The sequence below is a fragment of the Aulonocara stuartgranti genome, assembly GCF_965226115.1.
Source record: "Aulonocara stuartgranti genome assembly, chromosome: 7".
Taxonomy (NCBI): domain Eukaryota; kingdom Metazoa; phylum Chordata; class Actinopteri; order Cichliformes; family Cichlidae; genus Aulonocara; species Aulonocara stuartgranti.
The window spans coordinates 1,056,935-1,079,040 of NC_138945.1; the positions used below are offsets into that span (position 1 = coordinate 1,056,935).

Sequence of the window (22,106 nt, forward strand, 5' to 3'; positions counted from 1 at the left end):
GTTTGTTCTTTGGCTTTTCGCGGGCCGGCGGTTTGAGCGTGTCGGGGTGGGGTTACTCTCTCTGCGCGCTCACACTCTTTGGTTGTTTACCTGCTAGCCTGTGAGCGCGCAGCACGCTCACTAAGTTCAGACTTTTAGGTTTTCGTGCTCCGCGGCGATGAACCCGGAGCTCAGCGGGTTGTTTTAGACCAACAGCAGCGGGGGAAACAGATTCACCGCGGGAACTTTAACCCTGCGTGACCTTTGACCCGCTCAGGCTCGGTTAGTTTATTGTCGGGTTTTTCTCTTTCAGCCGCTCAGAGCAAAGTTGGCTTCCTGCTAGCGCTGCTCACCTGACGTGAATCACCTGAAGGTGACGTTTCATTTGATCCACTTCACGCAGGAATTCAAACCCTGCAGCAAAACTGAGACCAACGAGCCTCAAACGTTCCTGTAAGTGTTTATAGTATTTATGACGTCACGAGCTGAGCGTTAAACGTGTTTTCAGTCTAATCTAACGCGCACCTGGCAGACAGGTGTGCGTTACATGTACTGCGATACTGCGTGTACTTTCTAACGTTATAGACCTGCAGGCAGAGACACGCGGAAACACAGTGTTACCTGCAGCAGGTGCCGGCGGTCACGCCCACTACAGATCACGTGCTGGTGTGCCAATTTTTTGCACACCTGGATGAGCCGCTGTGGGTTATGTGCTAACCGCGAAGTGAACCGGGTCGCTCTCCACCAGACTCCATTCACAAAAGCTGGATTTTTACGTCACAGAAGGGCGGAGCTTTGCGTCTGCAGCGGCCTCGACTGGTCCGTTAGTTTGTGTTACGGAGCGACTCTGATGTTTTAGTGAGTTAGTTCGGATCACAAGAAAACACTGAAACAGTAAAGTCACGCAAAGTTGAATAGAAACTTCTTTTTTCTGTCAGGTGAAAATCTGCGTTTTTGTGAGTGGACTCTGGTGTAAGATCGGTTTCTTTGTTGGCCTCCCAAAAGCCATAAACGTCATGGGAACAATAGGTTAGCAGGTACATTCAAGATGTACTTTATTGTTATTATTAACATTTAATTATTAAACAGCTTTATTGTTGTTTATTTTTAAAGTGTTACTGTTACACTGGCGCCTGTAGTGCTTCGGCTGTCACAGATAAATGACAGTCGGCCATCCGATCCGGAGCCGATGGCTTCAGATCTGACTGCGTCATTCAGCCTTAACGCTGTTTGTGATTCCTGTGAAGCGACTGATCTGGTTCGATGGTTCTCTTGTTGATTCGTCAGCAGAGCTGCAGTTTTCTTTGTGTTGCACATGGAATTGAATCCTCAGCAGTTACTGAGCGTGAGCAGCAGGTTAAACCTCTTTAATCTGAACTTTGCGTTTATTCTGCCTTTCTCAGCTCGGACTGTCCTCCAGGAAGATGGCCAACCCACTCAGGTCTGAAGTGTTTCGACTGTACAAGAACGTGAGTGTTGGGGAAATTCATTTTTAAAGAACTCGATGACCAAAGTTCCCTCTAATGTTCCACGTGTCTGAGCGAACACACAAACTCCCTGAGCGTCCCGTGGACCACTGTGAGCAGCAGCAGACGTGTGCACTGTGGTCACGCCAGCATCCAAGTTACATGTTTACTAAAGTAATCAAATTACAGCATTTACATTTATGTTAGACGACTTTTAACTGCTTTAACCCACTGACAATGAAAACTTAAACAATCTTGTTCATGTGCAGCATGTTAACACTATTGGAAGCAAAAATAACCTGAACTCCAATTTTGAAAACAACTTTATTTTTATTATTTTTTGCTCTGACTGTATTGTGAGTCTGTGGTCTGGGAGAGAGTCTGTAACTCTGTCTGCAAATACAGTAAATAATGACCAATGTTGGGCAATTAATTATTTAGTTACTTCTTCAAAAAAGTAACTGAGTTATGGAAACAAAGTTTTGCAGCTGTTTACCTAAAAATGCAGCCAAGGTGTTTTTAAACAAACATTTCAAACTATTCACAGAACAATCAGCTGTTCTGCATCAAATCTGATGCCACACAAATTATTTGTGCCACTCCAAAAATAATTTGTGTCCACTATGAGATGAAGGAGAACAACAGCCTGATACCTGCAGGCCTGACAGCAGCAGATGTGTCACTGCTGTAACACCTGTAACACTCAGCAGTCACCTCATTGTTCTGACACACAACAACACTACTGACCACACTACACACTGACTACACACTAACTACACGCTGACTACACACTAACTACACGCTGACTACACACTAACTACACGCTGACTACACACTAACTACACACTAACTACACACTAACTACACACTGACTACACACTAACTACACACTAACTACACACTGACTACACACTAACTACACACTAACTACACACTGACTACACACTAACTACACACTAACTACACAAGATTTGTGCTAAACGTCTCAAATCTCTCACATCTCAAACACGCCGTCACTCCTAAAACTTCCCCCTCCCTAAACAACTAAAGGCCATGTTGCCATATCATTCTTTGATTGGTCCACATGGTACATTTTTCCACCAATAGGAAAGGCTGGGAGTTTTGGTGTTTTTGCTCACAGGCTTTTGAGCGTTTTCCTTATAAAACGCAGTTTTTACCGTTTCTTCCTGCAGTAAATATAAACAACGACAGTATTCAGGAAGAAAAACAAACACTGCAGATATTTTATCATAACTCTGGTTTTACGTGGCCGATCAACACAATTTAAAAACTGGTATAAAGTCCTCACTTTGTCCGTCAGTTGTTCCGTCTGTCCTGCTCACATCTCCAATGGTTGTACACGTTGTCATTAACGTGGCTTCACTCCACATCAGCCGCTTTGCTAAAACACCGCACCGCACATAAGGACGCTGTCAGAGCCTGTCAGCCATGTTGATCAGCTGCGTATATACGAATGCGAATCGCATCATTGGCTGGACTTTGGGATAAGGTGGCATCGTTCTGATCACATACGGGAGCAGCCAGTCACTGACTCACACTGCAGAACAGGATTGTTAAAGTTTAATTTTAATTTCAGTGCAGGTTAGATTTTTTTTGTGCGCAACGCAGATTTTCTGTGCCAGCAGTGGGCAGCTTAGAGGGAACATTGTCGGTGACACGTTGTCCTCCAGCGATTCTAGATTTTCTGTTTTCACAGCTGTAAACGTCAGAATCGGGAGTTTGGATGATGAGACTTCAGGCGGCGTCAGCAAAGACTCCATGATGATGTTGTTAACATTTATTGACAGATAATTTACTTTTAAGATGATCCGTCGGTGCCACTGTGAGCCGTCGGAGGTGCGTAATGATGAGATGACCTCAAACAGATCTGAAGGCACAAAGCTGCCTCTCAAATCTCCCATCATGTAAAGCGGTGCTGAGCCCCACCAAAATGTTCAAGCTTCATGTTTATCTGTGAAGATGTCAGCAGTGTTTACAGAGGGCGCTGCAGCAAGTGTCGCCCCCTGCTGGGCATTAAAAGAATGCAACTGCGTGCACAACCTGTAGTGTCTGCACCAAAGCACTGAGGTCTTTATTCATCTGTCAGAATGACGCTGAAGTGGTGTTCTGATATATTTAAAGCTTATTTATCGGATCGGGCTGAGATTATCTGCTCAGAAACACTCTGACGACACTTCATCATGTTTAGGGTGAAAAAGTGGACGTTTCAGTGGCAGAGCCGTCGTTACGCCGCGAACAACATCAGCAGAGAAAACCAACAATCAAACTCACAGCCCACCATCACAATATTTTAATAACATTAAAGCCCAAAACCCAGAAATCTAACACGCCTCCCTCTGTAGCCCCGCCCCTTTAACGGGTTCTGAGTGAAACCAGCTGCACACGTGACATAAGATGTGCTGTGGCCTGAGATGGTCACCACATTTTTCTTTGGTGAAACTAACTCAGTGAGTTTAGACAAACAGGGAGCAGGCGGCGCTTTCTTATTTCATAAATGCAAAAAATAAGATGCCCGCACTCGTGATCCCTCATGGTGAAGGTTTAAAGACTTCCTGTCCACCTCACGCAGGAGCTCCGCCCTCCTGAGTGAATTAGAAAGTAAGGTGAGACACTGTAACAATCAGTGTTTTTAAAGATTTTATGCATGAGGAAGCGTGTAGGATGGAGATCAGCGGCGCCTTTATGACCGCAGAGCTATCTGCAGATAAACCTTTGACCCTCTTTAGGAAAACACTTTCTGTTATCAGCTTTAGACTAAGATAAGGTCTCTGCAGGGAGCGCCGCTGAAGGAATTACAAAGCAAGACTATGTGACAAGATTTCAGATTCACCTTTTGTAAAGTGAATCACTAAAAGCGCTCGTGGATCCTCGGAGCGTTCCCGCTGCTCGTCCTGATAAAACACATTGGCCTCTGGAGGTGTGTCAGTCTAAGATCATCGTCCAGAGTGATTTTAAGACCTGTGCTGATTTTGAGATCATGTGATCATCATGTGCCGTCATACATCGGCCGCCTTTTTGCCCTTTAGTAAAAATAAAGACATATCTTTGCTAACACATCCTCTTCCTCCTTGCAGCTCCTCTACCTCGGCAGGGAGTACCCCAAAGGTGGTGACTACTTCCGCGACCGTCTGAGAGCGGCGTTTGCCAGGAACAAGGCGGTGGAGGACCCCGAGCAAATAAAGGCCCTGATTGCTCGTGGCGAGTACGTGGCCCGGGAGCTGGAGGCGCTTTACTACCTGAGGAAGTACAGAGCGATGAAGAAGCGCTACTACGAGGACTAAACGGCGACCGAACGGTGACGACACGAACAGCTCTGAGGTTTACGGATCCAATCCTGAGGTCACATGACCACCGAGTGAAGCCTTTAAATTAAAGTATTCAAAACAAAAACAAGCGTGAGTCCTCCTTCCTTCCTTCCTTCCTTCCTTCCTGTCTGTCTGTTCCCATAGGAAACAGTAGAAGCAAGGTCAGAGGTCAGAGGTCGGGGGGGCGATGGTGTCTTTGTCGGCCAGGTTGACTCTGCAGATGGGACAGGTGGGGTTATCCTGGGGGGGAGGAGACAGAGTCAGGTGGCGTTCCAAGTTTATGTCATCTCCGTATAACCAAGCACGGCGTTACCTTCAGCCACTGGTCGATACAGTGAACGTGGTAGTCATGGAAACACGGCAGAATCCTCAGCTTCTCGCCGTCGCTGTAGTCGCAGACACAGATCTGACACCTGCCGGCCAATCAGCACAGAGACGTGTTAGCGTGCAGGTTTGGGGTTTGTTTGTTTTCAGCGTTACAAATGGCGAGCTCGGAGACTCACTGCGTGTTCCCGCCGCTGCCGCCGCATCCCTGGAACACCTTGGTGGGAAACCTCTGGATGTCCGTCGCGCTCAGCTGATTGGTCCTCACGGCGCCCTGACGCTCCTCAAGCTCCAGCAGAGACTGAAAGACGAGCAAAGGCGTCAACACTCTGACATCTGGGCCCTGATTGGTCCACGTTGAATACCTGCAGCGTCTAACTGTAAGAGCTTAACTGTAACACGAAGGAGGAACGTAAAGAAGAGATCACAAACCAAGTCTGAGATGAAACATTAAAGAAGAAGAAGAAAGATCCAAATTCAAAACAACTTTTTGGAAAAAAAGCTCCAAAGACAAATTCTGACGGGATTTTTGTCCCTGAGTGAACAAAGTCTGCAGAATGATCGAAACTCCTCCCCCTCCTCGAGACCCCTCCCCCTCCTCCAGACTCCTCACCTCGTAGTCGTTTCCTTCAGCGTCATCAGATGTGGCGTCCCTACTCCTGCCGTGACCAATCAGAACTGTGGAACGATCAGCAGAAGCAGACCGATTAAAGCTCTACAACAGTGTCATGCTGTCGTTTGATTGGTCAGGTTTCTACGCTGTCGTTTGATTGGTCGGTCAGGTTTGAGCAGCTTGTGTTTGTTCAGTTTTTATAGAGAGAAAAAAAATCTTTACTTTAACAGGAGCGAGTAGAAAAACTACAAATACTCCAAAGACCTGATTGGACTGAAGTACTGCATGTATTTATACCACATCTCTGTAGTACTTGGTTTCTGGTGCTTACCTTCTCCGGGAGCCACCTGAATCATCCAGCGGCGCTCTGTGGGACGACCCTGCAGAGAGAAGGTCACGGCTCGGTCAGCGAATCAAAGCAAAACGTCGCACGTTTCCTGAACGCAGCACCACTTTTGATAATATGAAAACCACGATCAGACTGTGATTGGCTGCCTCACCCTGTGGAGGCGATGAAGAAGACGCTGGTGGAGGTGGTGATAATGGAGGTGGTGACGGTGTCTGTTGTGCTCCACTCGGTCCAGCCGAGCCTGGAGGAACAAACAGAAACGTGAACACCTGTCCGCTCTGCCTCAGGTGAGGCGTTTGGTGCAAGTCTGCCTCCACCTGCAGGTGTTGGTGCAGCGCCTCGTGATCCTCCACCTGCTGTAAACCAGTGGCTCCCTCCTCTTCGTCGCTGACGGCGAGCTGCTCCACCACCGCGGCTGCAGAACAAAGCATCAGAAGAACGCTGAAGGTTCAGCAGGAGGCTGGAACCACCACCAGCCAATCATGTTTCAATAATACCGACGTTCCCCATCGTTCTCAAGGTCCGCCCCCCAACACTGACACGTACCGAGCACCGAGTCGTCCTCCGCCTGCAGCCTTCGGGCCAGAGCCTCGTCTTCCTCCACCTGCTGTGAAGGAACCGCATCCTCTTCCTCTTCCTCCTCCTCGCTGCTGGAGATCTGCTCCTCCACAGCTGCAGGAGAAACCACTCGTCACAGACTCCATCATCATATAGTAATAATAATAGTTCGGACTGTGGGAGAACCGGAGAACAGAACCAGAACCTTCTCACTGTGAGCACACCCTGCTGACCACCACACCACCGTGCCACAACATCACAGTAGTGATGAAGATGATGATGAATGAAGGATATAGATTTAAAAAGGCAAAACATTTAAAAAAATAAATACAAAATAAAACAAAATCATTCTTCCACAGTGGGAATCCCGCCCTGTATGCAAAGCGTGGAAGTGGGAACAGCGACGTTTGCTCATCGAGCAGCTGCGAGTGAACGGCGAACAGCGATTACCGAGCAGCGCCTGAGAGCAGCGCCCGTTTCACTCACCGACTCACCACAGCCTAACGCAACGCTGACGTACCGATGTCTGAGCCGGCCTCCACCTGCAGCTCCTCGTCATCCTCCGCCTGCTGGAAACAAATGGCGTCCTCCTCGCTGATGGCGAGCTGCTCCACCGCAGCTGCAGAAGAAACGAAGGATCAGACAAGCCTCCACTGAGGGTGCAGCTGCTGAGGCAACAGCCCCCGTGCTGCGTTCAAAGACACCACGCTGACAAAATGTGACAGCAGGAGTGACATGCATGTTAACTGTTCTAATAATAACTAATGTGGAGGGTGGGCGTGTTCCTGCAGCCGTTTGAGTCATCAGCAACATGTATGAATGTTGGAAATTGGAAATTTTGGAGAAGCTGAAAGATAAAAGTGGAGCTTAGGAAGCATCGGGAACTTTAACGTTCCTGATGCTGAGAGAAGAGTAACTCCAGGATCGGTTCCGCTTTTTTTTGTCGCCAACAACCGTCAGAGACGCTGAAACTAAAGCAGCAGTGAAAGAAGGGTTCCAATATTCATATGTGTGTGTGTAACGCCAACACGTACCCATGTCCGAGTCGTCCTCCACCTGCAGCCGTCGGGCCAGCGCCTCGTCTTCCCTCAGCTGCTGCGAACGAGCTGCAGCCTCCTCCTCCTCGCTGATGGAGATCTGCTCCACCACAGCTGCAGGAGAAACCACTCGTCACAGAACCCATCCAGGCCAAAGAAGCTAGACCCAGAGACGCGTGCACCATCGAGTGATATTTAAAATGCAAAAAACTAAAAATAAAGAACCAATTAAAAATTATCTTTAATAAAATGCAAATCGACTCGTGACCACAGCCAATCACAGGACAGCATGGACAGGGCCGTGTGAAGGAGGGGGGCTGAGGGGGCTGCAGTCTCCCCACTGCAAAAGGCAGACAAGCAGCGCCCCTGTGTGAGCTTCTCTGATTTATTCTTACTGCTGATTGGTTCCTGAAGGCGAGCCTTCAGAGAAGACGGAGCATGGTCGCCCGTCACCTCCGTCAGTTGTTTGTTTTTTTAAGTACAGGCTGAATTGGGAGGTACTGGCGGTCCTGTTTTTTGTTTTGTTCCTAGTTTAGATTATCAGGACCAGTTTAGGGGTGGAGCCTAGTTGGTCATGGTCGTCCTCCATCTGTTTTAGCCGGAGCGCTTGTCTCATCAGGAGCACGTCGCCAAATACAAAAAATGAACAAAGGTGTGAAAAGTCTTAGTTCGGTGTTTCATTTGACACGTGTGGCAGGAAGTTGTAATATATAACTGCTCACGCCGAGCATCACAGTCACATGACGTTCATAGCAGTTACAGAAGCTATTTAGCATTAGCATTTTCTTTGGTTCACTTACAAAAGCAGCAGACCGACAGCAGGTCTGCCCCCCCCGATAAGACCGACACATACCGATGTCCGAGTCGTCCTCTGCCTGCAGCCGGCGGGCCAGCAGCTTATCTTCCTCCATCTGCTGTAAACGAACCGCAGCCTGCTGCTCCTCAGTGATGGAGATCTGCTCCACCCCAGCTGCAGGAGAAGAGATGGAAAGATTTAAGAGTTCATCAGTTATTGAGTAGGAGTTTAAAACCCTGAAATATTCAAAGGGTAACTCGATGGGACTGAATGATCTCCTCATACCGACATCATGCCCGTCTAAGCTGGCAAATTCTATAGAATTACATAAAGTCCCCACCCCCACAACCAGAGAGGGGCAGTAACGCGTTACAAGAAACGCGATACTGTAACCCGATTACTTTTTTCAAGTAACGAGTAAAGTAAGGGATTACTATTGCAAAAACAGTAATTAGATTACCGTTACTTTCCCGTAGGAACGCTGAGTTACTGCGTTACTAAAACCGTGATTTTTTGCGAGAATGTCTCACGACAGTGACGTAAGCGAGTGCGACGTTCGTGACAACAGCTGTGTGCAGATCGACAATGGATCACATATGGAGTGCAGAGAGAGTATGAGCGTGCAGCGTTTAAAGCGTGGAAGTACTGACCTTACTTTGAGTTTGATTCCATAAAAAGTGACAAAAACATTAGTGTCCGCTGTGCGTGGGAAGAAAACTTATTTTTACAGCGAAAAAACCCCTAAACCTCCAACAAGCACCGAGTAGCTACGACGTAATGGGAAACTCACAGAGAAACTCGCGGATTCTTCCACTGACCGCGGCACACCTGCACCAGGGTAACCCTCCGCCTACCCCACTCCTGCTTTACAGGTGAAAATAGAGCAACAGGACCGCTGAGTCTTTGACTTTATTTATTTTCTGCTGTGTTTTACTTGCATCTATTTGAAAGACTGAGTGTAAACACACAAAATATTTTATTTTTTGTGTGGAATGTGCAGAAAATAGGTTTAAATGTTAAACTAATTTCTTCCAGTCAGAGAATGTTGCAGATAATTAAATGTTTGCTTGATGCATAAAGTTAAAAGATTAAAACTAATAAAACAAGTTTTAAAAAGAGACTTTTCCATTTGATTACATTTTGTATGATGGATTATGTAGAAAAAGTAGAATTGGGCTGAAAGATCTATTTATCACCTATTCAGGTTGTAAATCGTGTTTTTAAAATGTAACTAAGTAACTAATTACTTTTGAAAATAAGTAATCAGTAAAGTAACGGGATTACTTTTTTGGGGAAGTAATCAGTAATTAGTTACTGATTACTTTTTTCAAGTAACTTGACCAACACTGGCCATGACATTTACCAAATTCTGAGTCGGCTTCTAGCTGCAGGCGTCGGGCCAGCGCCTCGTCTTCCTCCACCTGCTGCGACCTCCTCATCGTCACTGATGATGATGATTAACTGCTCCAGTACAGCTGCAGGAGAAACGACTCATCAGAAAACCGTCACTGATTACAAATGCAGGTTTTTAACACCATGGATCTGTGCAAAGAGCCCAGTGATAAAAACAGCAGATTCTCCCTCACCTGGAAATCTGCACCAAAGAAGAAGAAGGATGAGGGGGGGGGGGGGGGCTCCTGATAATGAACACAACTACAGGCTTGAAGGTCCTAAAAGATATAACAGGAATTATAACAATATGTAATTTATGACCCAGTTACAACTACAATAATGCAGTTAATCAGCGAACCAATAAGAAAATTGAAAATAAAGTGTCGGAAATGTAACATCTGCCTCAGTAAAACTGAAATACTTGGATTCAGTACAATAACGTGCACTTCAGTGAAGAACTTGGGTAAATGTTCCTGGTGGTTGGTGATCAGGGAGGGTGCCACCCCATGCACTCCTGTCCCCGGACACGCCCCTGGACTGACGGTGTTTGGATGTTACGGTGGCGCAGGGGTGTGTCTATCGGCACATCTGCCCCAAACCGAGCGTCTCTCAGAGACGTGTAACTGCAGGATGAAGCTCAGATCAGGAGGAAACACTGCGCCTAAGTGTCAGAGGGGATATTTCCGGGTGGTTTGGGGGAGTTTCCTGTAAAGTCTGACTCTGTGGGTCCGAATCCTTTCTCAGCCAGCCACACTTTCCTCTCTGATTTCTGATTTCTAGCGCTTTCACAAAAAGCTGAAGGGGGAAAGGATCCGGATGATCCGGCTGTCACGGCCGAGGAAGCGAAAGTAAAAGTTTGTGATTTAAGCTGATTCATGACGCAGTGGTGAAATCATGAGAATGAAAGCTGCTAGTTTAAACTATAGTTACTATAATAACCATAATACGAACAACAGAGGAGAGCACAGAGCACCTACCTTGACTGGAGGTCTGCATTTGATACTAGAGGCACACGCTGGGTGGAAGGGAAGCTCTCCAACCTTTATACATATACGTGACGTGTAACAAGCCCCGCCCACTCTTTAATTAGATCTGAGCGGCTCTGACGTTTAATGAGAGAATAGAGTTCATTTCACCAACACAATTAAAACTCGTTCATATTTCTGCTTCACCTGAACTCACCATCACTGATGTCCACTCACCTGCTGAGACTGTGGGAACTGACAGAAGTTAAAGGATACCCTATGTATCTGTGTTTGAGGTCGAGAATGGCCGAGGCTGGATTTGTTGCGTCTACTGTAACCGTAACAGTTGGATAATAAAGTTTCACATGGATTTTTTATTATCAGCTCCACACTGATCCACACTAACCCACCGAGAAGCCAAAGTCACAGAAAAACACAAATCCACAGCAGAAAAGGAGACAGCGGCTCGTTTCCTGTGAGGTCAAATTCATGTTTTTGGTCTGGTGGAGAGTAAAGGCGTCACGATTCACAACTTTGAGCCTCCTGATTCTTCCTGTTAAAAAGGAGTTTTTCGTTCCCACAGTCCCCAAAGTGGTCACAGGGGGTCATCTGATTGTTGGGGTGCATAATTTTAGGGTCTTTACCATAAAACATAAAGCACCATGAGGCACTGTGGTCATGATTTGGTGCCTTGTAAATAAAATAGAACTGAATTAAATATATGATCTAAATAACAGTTTGTATTATTTTGAACATTTAGAGGAACAGACACATCAACACAAAGCAGACTAAATAAAACAGTTTGATGCTGTTGCTGCAACAGGTCGCAGCTTTTCTGATTTTTGTTCAGAGGAGAAATTAAAATATTTTACAGAAAATATTAATATTTTACGAAAAGTCAAAATTATGTCAAACAAACTAAGGCTTAAAAAAATAAAACAAACAACATTAAGACATAAGAAGATGAAATATTAAGAAGCACTGGTTGCTCGTCACTAAATAAATGAAAAAACTCGCTGCGAGGTTTTATTGTTTTATTCCTGTGGTCACATGAGCACCGACAAACCTTTAAATAAAAATATAAAAAACTGAAAAACAGAAGTCTGAGTCGTCCTTCAGGAGACACGAACCCGTCTGCTCCGATAGAAAACTGTAGAAACGAGGTCAGAGGTCAGAGGTCGGGGGGGCGACGGCGTTTCCGTCAGCCAGGTTGGCTCTGCAGATAGGACAGGTGGTGTTATCCTGAGGAGGAGGGGAGACACAGGTGAGGAGACGGCGTTTAAGGAGGGGCTCTAAAAACAGTGGAGCGCGAACGGCGCATCCCCCGGAGTACCTTCAGCCATCGGTCGATACACTGGACGTGGTAGTCATGGAAACAGGGCAGAATCCTCAGCTTCTCGCCGTCGCTGTAGTCGCAGAAACAGATCTGACACCTGCCGGCCAATCAGCACAGAGACGTGTTAGCGTGCAGGTTCGGGGTTCGTTTGTTTTCAGCGTTACAAACGGCGAGCTCAGAGACTCACTGCGTGTTCCCGCCGCCACTGCTGGATCCCTGAAACACCTTGGTGGGAAACCTTTGGATTTCCCGCCGACTCAGCTTCCTGGATACCACGGCGCCCTGACGCTCCTCGAACTCCAGCAGAGCCTGAAAGACGAGCAGAGGGGTCACGGGGTCACGCTTGTCTGACGGTGACTCGTATGTTCACACAGATTTATGACAGGAAAAACGTTTGTAATAATTTAACGTCCGTTTGAATATCGCGATCATCGGCTCCGGAACGCGCGATTCAGGACTGAGAGTATGAGAAGAAAATCGGGCTCCACGGCGCGTCTTTCCCGACTTCCTCCCCCGCTCAGACAGCCTCCCTGAGCCTGGGTCTTTTTCCTTCCCACTGTGACCAAGCGCTTGTTCATAGGGGATCACATGATTGTTGGGAGCCGTACAGCACGGAGCACCCTGAGGTGACTGTTGTGGTGACTGCGTGCTGTGTAAATAAAACTGAAGTAAAGCGGGTTCGAGTTAAAGCCAGAAATTTAGGCTTACGTGTCCTCCCCCTGCAAAGATGCCGTGCCGGAGCGATACTGCAACACTGATGTGACAGGAACAGTGTTTTTCTGGAATGGGAACTAAATCTCGTTGACCGGATCAAAGCTTTCTGCAGCTGAGCCACAAACAAGGCGCCAAGTTCAGCTGACTCTGGTCGACCAATCGCCTCTCAGGACTCCGTGTCCCATGTGTTCTTGCTAAACCGCCCCCAGGTGCTGAGGCTGCCGATGCTCAGCAGTGGTTATGATCGCCACACCTCTAACACCAACATGATTGATTTGTTTCTGCTGTCCCGGACTTCCAGGTAACCGGTGGGTGGAGCTGACCTAGATTAGGTCGCAGCACACTTCAGTTCAAACAAATGTGAGGCCTCCCTCCTCCATCAGTCCTAGGAGCCTCCTCACCTCGTAGTCGTTTCCCTGAAGGTCGTCTGAAAAGTCGGGTATGCCGTTCCTCCTCCTGCCCTGCCCACGTCTTCTACGCTGACCAATCAGGTCTGCGGAAACACATCAGCTGCATCAGAAGAAGCAAAATGACTGCAAACTGATTGAAACTCTAAACACAGCTGGAGAATCAGGAGGTCACAGATCACATGTTCAGTCTCCCTCCTACTGACCAATCAGGTGTGAGCAGGCTCTTGTTTACCAGCGAACGCTCGATTAATCGCTGCTCTAAACGCCAGTGACATCATCACCATGTCTTACCTTCTTCCAGCCCCACAAGAGGAGAGACGGCCGCGAGCACCTGAGACATCCAGCGAGGCTCCACGTAGGGATAAAACTGCAGAGAGAAGGTCACACCTGAGTCCACAAACCGAACCCTGTACCTGCACACGTCCTTCACTCTGTCTCACCCTGTGGTGACTCTCTTGATGAAGGTGATGGTGGTGATGATGCTGGTGCCTGCCATGAAGATCCGACTCCTCTCGGTCAAACTGAGCCTGAAGGATGAAAAGGAAACGTGAACACCTGTCCGCTCTGCCTCAGGTGAGGCGTTTTTGTCCGGGTCAGCTTCTACCTGCAGGCTGCGGGCCAGCGCCTCGTCTTCCTCCATCTGTAGTGAACGCACGGTGGCTTCCTCATCGTCGCTGATGATGATCTGCTCCACTGCAGCTGCAGGAGAAACGACAGAAACATCACTGAGTTTGTCTGACGACTCAGACTCGAGCTGATGAGTTTCCTCATAAACAGGTTTCTTCATCTGTTCCCAGAAACACCCGCCAACTTCCACCAGACTCCAGTGAAAAAACATCGATTTTTACCTCAAAACGTTAACTTTCTGTTCGCTTCCTGTGACGTCTGGATGTTAAACTGTGAATGTGAAGTTGCACAATAAGACCAAGTCAGCTGAGCAGCAGCAGGAGAACAGCTGCTGTCTTCTATGAGGCTAAATTCTGTTTTTTTTAATGGAGTCTGGTGGAGAGTAACGCCATCACTTCAGAGACGTTTCTGTAAAGCTCAGATTCAGGCAGGAAGTGTGACCGCCGAACGCTCGTACCTGCAGAGGTGCCGCCTTCATCACCGTTCAGCCACCTCCTCTCCTCTTCGGTGAGGAAGGACAGCGAGTTGGAGCTCGACGCCGCTGCTGGAGGTGGTGACGGTGACGCCAAAGTATTCGTCTCATTTGGTCTCGGCTGAAGGACTGATACCGGAGTGAGGTAGGAAGAGGACGAAAAGGAAGAAGACGAAGAGGACGATGAGGATGCAGTGGACCGCGGGGCTTCCAGCCAGCTGCCCAAAGCAAACGTCCTGAGAGAGGACGCGGGAACGAAGCCGGCGCTCTGTTTGGCCAGCCGCCGGCGTTTAGAACTATGTGAAAAAGCTCGCTTGCTGGGGGTGAGACAGTCTGGTTCTGGACAGCTGTCCACCGGCACCTGAGGGGAATGAAATGACTCTGTGAGTCTGCGATGAAGAGTTGGTTACAAAGGGATTCAGTAGGGCAGCGGCGCAGCGACTCACCGGGCTGAAATGCTCTTCTACGACGTGCCGACGCCTCCGCCGCTTGGCGAGCTGCGGGCTGGAGCAAAGAGACAGATTTCACCTCAGCACCAAAATAACACGCCCATCACACAAAGTAAATAAATACCGAAACCCTGGCGGTAAATATCTGTGTGTTCCTGTTTGCAGGAACAAAACGTTCTCAGACATCTTTGATCTGAGAACTTTTTACTGCAACCCTCATCCACCCAGCTGCACTCTTATCTAAAATCCCCACGCCGAAGGAAACCCCCGACCTCTGACCTCATTTCTACAGTCACAGGAACTATAGAGTACAGCCTTAATGATGTCGTCACGATGTGCGAACGTGTGAAGAAGGAAAAACTACGGTCACCTTTGGGCTGGAACGTCTCGAGGGTCACATGACCACTGTGAGGTCATCATCAGTGATAACTTAAGGAGAGCCTGTGGACACTGGGCTAAACTATAATCTATGAGTCAAAGTGTGTGACACATCGCTGCCCGTCCCGGTAGTCGTGCCCTCGCTCAGTTTCATCATTGGCCCATTTCGGGCTCGGGTCACAATTGGCCAGTTAAAGCCTGCCCTCCCCCACCACCACCACCGCCACATGAAGCGAGCGGAGTCGCCCTCTCCTTATGTTAGTCACGTCGTCTTTAATGAGAAAACCTCTACCAACTGTTGATAGTTTGAGGAAACAGAAAGTGTTTCCAAGAATAGATTTTCATTCCTACTGGAAAACCCCCGTAACTGCAAACAGTCCACTTTCTGTTTGAAAGTGAAACAGGCTGAAGTCCAGCGTTACACGAACAGGGTTTGTTCCACTGGGAGGCTTGTAAACAGCAGCTGACCTGTCAGCACAGGAGTTAAATACGGTCTCTGACTCCCACAGCTGCTGAGCAGTCAGCACACGTGCAGTTGGTTTCTAACAGAGCGATGGGATCAGCGTCCAGCTGGGCTGTGCTGCTTTATTACTGGGATCCAAACACAGCAGCAGATTTCAGCCTGCCCGGACTCTGGTGTGGAGAGAGCGGAGCAGGTGTGACTGTGTCCCTGCAGCAGAGGACTGTTTGGACCTGCTCGGTCTCCTCTGCTGTCTGTCATCGCTGCAGTTTGTTGTTGCCGTTTACGAGGAAAGTCCTGGTGGTGCTATTGGCCTGAAAGCGATCACATGCGAGGGACCAATAAACACTCGAGAGAGGGTCACAGAGGCCGGCTCACCGTGTGAGCAGAGGCCGAAGCTTCCTCACGGAGTCCATACATTTAAGGGTGCACCACAGACAGGAAGTGTGTGTACTCTCCAGAGTAAAGGTCACAAATACAGGGAAGCCCCAGACTCTCAGCAGAGCAACTGTTACTGCAGCTTCCAGGAACTCGGACTACATGTACGTGTAATTTCCTGTATGTGTGCTAACGTGCCACGGGTGCAGGGTACCTGGGGGTTTCCGGGACGATGACGGGCAGCTCGGGGTACGGGACATCGTCCGAGTCGAGCAGGCAGCCTCGGTTCAGCACCCCCGGGCTGTCCGGCTCCGATGAACACGGGCTGTCCGCTAACTTGCCCTCCATGCTCTCCTCTTCTTCCCCCAGCAAAGACCTGGTACTCGAATCACCTGAGACTCAGACTCATGTCAGGCCGCTGAGTGGGAACAAAGCACAGGGAGGCGCGTTTAGCGAACACGGTGCGCAGATCGGAGAGTTAGCTCCGAGAGGCGCGAGCAAACAACTCACCGCCGTCCGGAACAAGCACGAACCCGGAGAACCGAAACTCACGCAGCCAAAAACCAAGGAATCAAACTTTCGCCTCTTTCTCGGGTCGTTAACGGTACTCCACCGCTTGGACCAAAACAGGAAGTTCTCTTCACAATAAGAGCGAAAACTTCCGGTGTCACCGGGAAAAGTACCCAAGAGTCCCCCCGGCGGCCCGGACGACTTTCAGTTTTAGATAAATTTAAAAAAAAGTTCAAACCTTTGGGTAACATTAAAATATTTTTGTTAATAAATCAAAGCTGTGGAGAGGAAAATATTTTGAGCTACATAAAAACTTTGAGTCTATTAAAGCAGCTTTGCATGATTCAGATTTGAGAAATGCTGCTTTGGCTGGAGTCTCGCGGATTAGCTGCACATACAGAAACAGGAAATAAGGAGAAGCAGAGTCAGTCAGTGATATCTTGGTCTTTGTTACTTGACTCCACTGACTCCCACGTACAGAAGCTCGTCATTAACAGCTTAATGTTTACCACAAACTCTGTTTTAGTTCTTGCTGATCTGTGAGAATCAGTGAAGCTGTGATCTGAACTTGACTGAGCACTCTCTTCCCAAGGGCAGGGGGAGACGAACAGGTGATGTTGGGGTGGGTGTGGTCTCGTACAATACACCTGGATTTCCTTTAGGGTCGGCTGGTGTGAATTTCACAGGGGGCTTCTCTCCTGGTCAGCAGATGATGAGGCCGGCGAGCGGAGGTAAAAGCGTGTGTTGAACCTCCCCACCCCATGTGAGATGTTCAAAAACTGTTTAAAACTCTCTCCTCTCTATGTGGTTAAAAAGCCAGAGTTTAATATATGAAAGAAAACCCAAACTTGTGAGTTGCTGAGGCAAAATGACAAAAACATTTAGAAATTAAACCATTTGAAAGGTAAAAATGAACAAATATTGAACAAAAAATTCAAATAAAAAATAAATAAAAGGAAAAAATGAACAAATTAAAATATTTTAAAAAGCTGAGTGCTGTTTTGCCCTCTCCTCCTGGGCAGTGATGAGCTCCAGCTTTCCTTCGTTTCGCCTCACAGTCAACACCAAATTCTTCACACACAGCTTCAGGACGCTGCCGAAAAGCTTTTTAACACAACAAACGAGTAATGAGGAGAATAAAAAGCAGACTAATCAAAGCTGTCGCTGTATCACCAACACGTTCTTTATTTTTATAACTTCAGGAGCAAAGAATGAAAGGATGAATGGAAACTGCAGCGTCATCACAGAGCTCAGCCTGGAGCCGCTCGTCCACAAACCCAGCAGTGAAATCAGAACTCGGGCGAGAACAGTTCATGTTTTAATGAAACCTGTGAGAACCGCAAGGAACGAGCAGAACTGAAGCCTCCGGAGGGCGGCGGCCTAGAAAAGCATCGACTGCAGGGACTTGCGGACTGTGGCCATCTCCTGCTGTTGCTGTGGAAACACACCGACATCACAGAGTCAGCACCCGTGTTTATCAGTGTTTTTAACGTTTTCAGGGAACAGCAAAGACAGGAGCTAAAAGTCTCTCTGCTGCTCTCTTTACAGACAAACGAGACGAGCTCATCACTTCATGTGAGGAGAGTCTGTGAGAAATGAAACATAAATAAATGACAGCAATAAAGCTCATGATAGAAACTCCATCGCCCATCAGATCAAAGTCTGGGTTCATATCAAACTGGCCCTTTGAACGTCTGCCGTTTCTGTCCTGAACATTCAGACAGTCGGCAGAAACCTGTGTGACCTCACTCTTCTTCTTCCTCACTCACAGATTCATACTGCGAGCTTTTATTTAGAAAAAAACTACTAATGAATAAACTTCCCTTTCCTGTTCTTATGTGATGTTTTGCTGCTGGCTGAACGCACCGTGTCCATGAGGATCTTCTTCTGCAGGGAGGCCATCTCCTTTTTCAGCTCTTGTTGCGCCCCCTGCAGGAAAGACTCGTGGCTCTTCTCCATGTCCTCCATGTTCTACAGAACAAACAAAAAACAGAAAAGCAGTTCAGGCAGATTTCCACAACCACAGCTTTAATACAAACTGAAACACATCCTCAGGTGATCAGTGACGTCTGCAGGGGTCACCCTTTAAATTCTGCTTATCGCGGCCCCTGTAGCTGTGCAGTGTGGACTTGTTTTTGACATATTGCACTTCAGAGAGAAACAGGCGTGGGTATTCCCGAGACCTCTGAGTAAAAACACAGAGTTGGTGTGCAGGCCGGGACAGAGCTGCATTGAGCTGCTTCTGACATGCTTCACCTTGACAAACTGCTCGTACAGCTCTCTGACGGTCTTCAGCTTCTGGTTCTGCACGACTCTGGCCTGCTGCAGGATCTTCTGCTGCTGCCGGAACAGATTCTGCAGACAGAAAGGAAGAGTCTACATCGGCGATGGCCCTTCATCGCCATCACAGGTGAAGCACCTGAAGCCGTCGGTGTGCAGTACGTGAGGCTAAAACAGTTAAAGTGAACGGAGGGGACTGACGTTGAGCTTCTCCTCCTGCTCCTCGGCTCGCTGGGCTTCGGTCTCCCACTGCTGCAGCGCTGACGACACCTGCTGGGAATACTGCTGCGTCATCTTCTGCCTGCAAACACAGCAGAAATGATTTCCAATCATGTAGTTATTGAATAACTGACCTTTGTGACATCAGTTTGAAGACGAATTTCTGAAATTTTCAAACAGTGCTGTGTTTACACAGGCTCGGGATCAGCAGCTGAGCTGCAGTGTTCTGACTGAGCTGATGTTTATCCTGGCCGAGGCCAGAACGCTCTGCAGGACACCGTCTGTGACAGGTCACACCCGCCCGCTGCCTTTACAGAGCTGCCAACAGGCGCCTTTATTTAAAAGTGAAACGACCACCCACAGAGAAAGTGAGGCTAAAGCGTTCTTGTTTATGCTCTGTAGACGGCACTTCTTCACGGGACGAGCGCGCCGCCTCGCTTTCATAACACGAACGTTCTCTGAGAAACAAAAAAAGTTAAACAGAAAGTTATGCACAGAGAGCGAAGCAATGTCCCAGAACAAAAACCAGCTCCTGCATCTGCTGATATTAAAAGGCTGACCAGCCAACCTTTCACCGTACAGGTGCTTATTTGAAGCCTGTATAATTCTGTGAGCTCACCGTCAGCCATAAACTGGGGAAGTCAAGTCTTTTAATTGATCTATTCATTAATTAACTGCATAACTGTTACAATTTAACATGTTTTTTAATTATTCGTTTTCTTTTTCAAACTTAACTGTTTGAAAAAAACCCTGTGTCACCTTCACTTATTTCTTGTTTTCAGTCTTTTACAGTGTTTTAAAATGGAACAGGTTTAAATATTATTTCTGGCTCTCACAGTCTTTACAAAACATAAGGAAATTAAAGACATTTTAAAATCCTAATTTTCTTTTCACCCTGGTCGCGTCAATGCTGCCGTGAAGTCGCTGAGAATCCAGAAATGACTATTTTTTAGGTAAATGTCTCCCTACATGCTCAGTTATGCATCTTTTGGTGACACTAAATGACAAAAACTCAGATTTGAAGGATATTTAAAGAGATTTAATTTCCTTGTCTTTCACTTTAAAGCGCTGAGTGATTCACAGGAAGTCGTGACATGATTCTGGAGCTCGTTTTAAAGGATGTGGTGACTGTTCTAAGACTGAATTTCAACCATTTCTCTGAGTGTTTGAAGTGGAGGGAGCAGGAATAACCTCTGGCTATGGTAGTTGTTCCACAGCTGCTCCAGCTTGTGTTGGCTTCCCTTCATGTAGTTCTTTGTCAGACACTCCAGACGTTTCTTCTTGGCCTGCATCACCTTGCTGATGTCAGCTGGGAGGACAAACAGATATGTGATACTGTGCTAATAAAACACGAGGAAACACCGCTGCTTTTCTGTAAACCATTTCATACTTTCTTCGGTCAAAATGCTGAAATATGTTGTGTTATATTGACACATGAGCAGTCTAACAGGGACCGAAGATGACATTACGCCTAATGATTTTTCCAATAACAAATTAAATACAAACCGCTTCTTACCTCCAAACTTCTCCAACATGGACTGCACCTCATTTCTGGACATAAAACGAGGAAACATGCCAAGATTGATGGCGTTAAACACACATTAAATTCAATGAAATGAAGGTTTCATTATCAACTTTATCAAATTTGAACATTTTCATCTTAATAGTATAACAATAAGCTTCATATCTTCAGGTTTTGGACTGTTAGGCTCATCAAACATGACATTTAAAACATGATCTTATTATATGGGGAAACTATAGGAGCTATTTTAAAAGACAAAACTATTAATGAAGAAATAATAAATACCCCATAGCACAGGGAACCGCCTCCTCCTCGAAGTCAGCCGGTCTCTTCTTTACCAGCTTGTCCACTATTGGAGTTTCATCTTAAATCATGAGAAAGTGGTTATATTTTACTTTGAACACCTTAAAATCAGCTCCTATAGCTATCTGGGTGACCCAGCTCACCTTCTCTGACTTCATCCTCAGAGCCACTCAGCTCCTTCTTCTCCGCCTCAGGAGTAAAATCAAAAGCCTTTTTATCTGCTCTCTCCTCCAGGAGTTTCTTTTTCATCTGTTTCCTGGCTGCTGCCATCCTCCTAGCTTTTACTGCTGCCAAATGTTACAAAACGAAAAAGAAAGCTGGCAAACCACCCAGTGCTAATGTTAGCTTAAATAATAAAATTAGCTTTTTAATAAGGTATTAAAGAATTAAAAAATGTTGCTAATAACACCTGTTTAGTTTCAAGCGAACTAGCGGACAAGGCTCAATTTTAACTAAATCCGAAAAGCAGTTCTAGTTTTAATTCTCCTTTATTTAGATAAAAACAAACCTGAATGAAAATAGTCTGCTAGCTTGCTGAATCCGCTAGATTCCCGCCACAACCTTAGCCCGAAGTATGCCGAGCTCCGCCGAATCTCCCCGAATTCCGCCCACAAAACAGAAGGCCAAGTATGGAAGGACATTAGTGTCAATATTAAAAAAAAAACGTAAATATGAATATTAACAAATATTTAATATTAGATCACAAATACAATTTGATAAATATGGTAAAAAAAAATCAAAGAAATATTCAATAAAAAATACAAAGTAAATAAGAAATCAATTATAATTAGGATATCAGGCAGACCACCCTGTTACCAAATGATTTCTAATAACAATAAATGTTTACTGAACTTACAAGGTTTCGATCTATTGCTTTAGTAACAAATTGAATTTTAACGTGAAAAGAATGGAGGGAGTTGCTCTAGTTTATATAAGTTCAGTTTTACCTGAAACTGGATGAGTATTCAGCATGAGTTTTTCATTTATTAAAAGTATTTTTTAAATTCCTGCAGTAGTTGTAGCAGGTTTGCACCAACCAGCAGAACATAGCTATTAAAATATCTCACAAAAAGAGACAAACCATATTTTTTGATGGGTTGTTTTTTAACAGAAAAAACACCTTTTTTAAAATTATTTTTGAATCTGAAATTATAGGTTGGCCAAACTATATTTACAAATCTGAGGCCATTACACCTCCCATACATCGCAGAGGTCAATAATCAGCCTTTTCAAGAATGTTCAC

The 22,106-nt window shown here is 46.5% G+C and overlaps 4 protein-coding genes across 9 annotated transcripts; 1 reads left to right on the forward strand and 3 right to left on the reverse strand.

Annotated features, from left to right (window-relative positions):
• Positions 1-59: 59 nt before the first annotated feature.
• Positions 60-4,750, forward strand: lyrm5b (LYR motif containing 5b). Of its 4 annotated transcripts, XM_082539112.1 has the most exons (4): positions 613-837; positions 918-1,016; positions 1,383-1,448; positions 4,541-4,750. In XM_082539112.1, exons 3-4 carry the CDS (start codon positions 1,404-1,406, stop codon positions 4,745-4,747), a joined length of 252 nt encoding a protein of 83 aa, XP_082395238.1. In that variant the 5' UTR covers positions 613-837; positions 918-1,016; positions 1,383-1,403; the 3' UTR covers positions 4,748-4,750. The 4 variants fall into 4 exon arrangements, with proteins under 4 accessions (XP_082395235.1, XP_082395236.1, XP_082395238.1 ...); XM_082539109.1 differs by lacking the exons at positions 613-837; positions 918-1,016 and adding an exon at positions 60-432; XM_082539110.1 differs by lacking the exons at positions 613-837; positions 918-1,016 and adding an exon at positions 60-261.
• Positions 4,751-4,899: 149 nt separating this feature from the next.
• Positions 4,900-10,895, reverse strand: LOC309710016 (uncharacterized protein). The gene is made up of 14 exons (XM_082539108.1): positions 10,818-10,895; positions 10,035-10,118; positions 9,812-9,923; positions 8,506-8,622; positions 7,650-7,766; positions 7,136-7,234; positions 6,604-6,729; positions 6,375-6,472; positions 6,209-6,298; positions 6,040-6,088; positions 5,709-5,773; positions 5,275-5,396; positions 5,085-5,184; positions 4,900-5,011 (listed from the first exon to the last, which is right to left on the reverse strand). The coding sequence occupies exons 3-14, from the start codon at positions 9,885-9,887 to the stop codon at positions 4,934-4,936; spliced, it is 1,137 nt and encodes a 378-aa protein (XP_082395234.1). The 5' UTR covers positions 9,888-9,923; positions 10,035-10,118; positions 10,818-10,895; the 3' UTR covers positions 4,900-4,933.
• Positions 10,896-11,825: 930 nt separating this feature from the next.
• LOC309710562 (uncharacterized protein) lies at positions 11,826-16,688 on the reverse strand. Its single transcript, XM_082540153.1, has 11 exons — positions 16,540-16,688; positions 16,244-16,447; positions 14,811-14,868; positions 14,350-14,725; positions 13,870-13,964; positions 13,706-13,792; positions 13,557-13,632; positions 13,257-13,348; positions 12,329-12,450; positions 12,139-12,238; positions 11,826-12,047 (listed from the first exon to the last, which is right to left on the reverse strand). The coding sequence occupies exons 2-11, from the start codon at positions 16,375-16,377 to the stop codon at positions 11,970-11,972; spliced, it is 1,218 nt and encodes a 405-aa protein (XP_082396279.1). The 5' UTR covers positions 16,378-16,447; positions 16,540-16,688; the 3' UTR covers positions 11,826-11,969.
• Positions 16,689-17,698: 1,010 nt separating this feature from the next.
• sycp3 (synaptonemal complex protein 3) lies at positions 17,699-21,519 on the reverse strand. Of its 3 annotated transcripts, none has more exons than XM_082540162.1 (9): positions 21,372-21,519; positions 21,007-21,150; positions 20,846-20,924; positions 20,555-20,589; positions 20,230-20,347; positions 19,021-19,120; positions 18,796-18,894; positions 18,406-18,510; positions 17,699-17,973 (listed from the first exon to the last, which is right to left on the reverse strand). In XM_082540162.1, exons 1-9 carry the CDS (start codon positions 21,502-21,504, stop codon positions 17,920-17,922), a joined length of 867 nt encoding a protein of 288 aa, XP_082396288.1. In that variant the 5' UTR covers positions 21,505-21,519; the 3' UTR covers positions 17,699-17,919. The 3 variants fall into 3 exon arrangements, with proteins under 3 accessions (XP_082396288.1, XP_082396289.1, XP_082396290.1); XM_082540163.1 differs by having other exon boundaries at positions 21,007-21,147; positions 21,372-21,479; XM_082540164.1 differs by having other exon boundaries at positions 21,007-21,180; positions 21,372-21,450.
• Between the last annotated feature and the right edge of the window lie 587 nt (positions 21,520-22,106).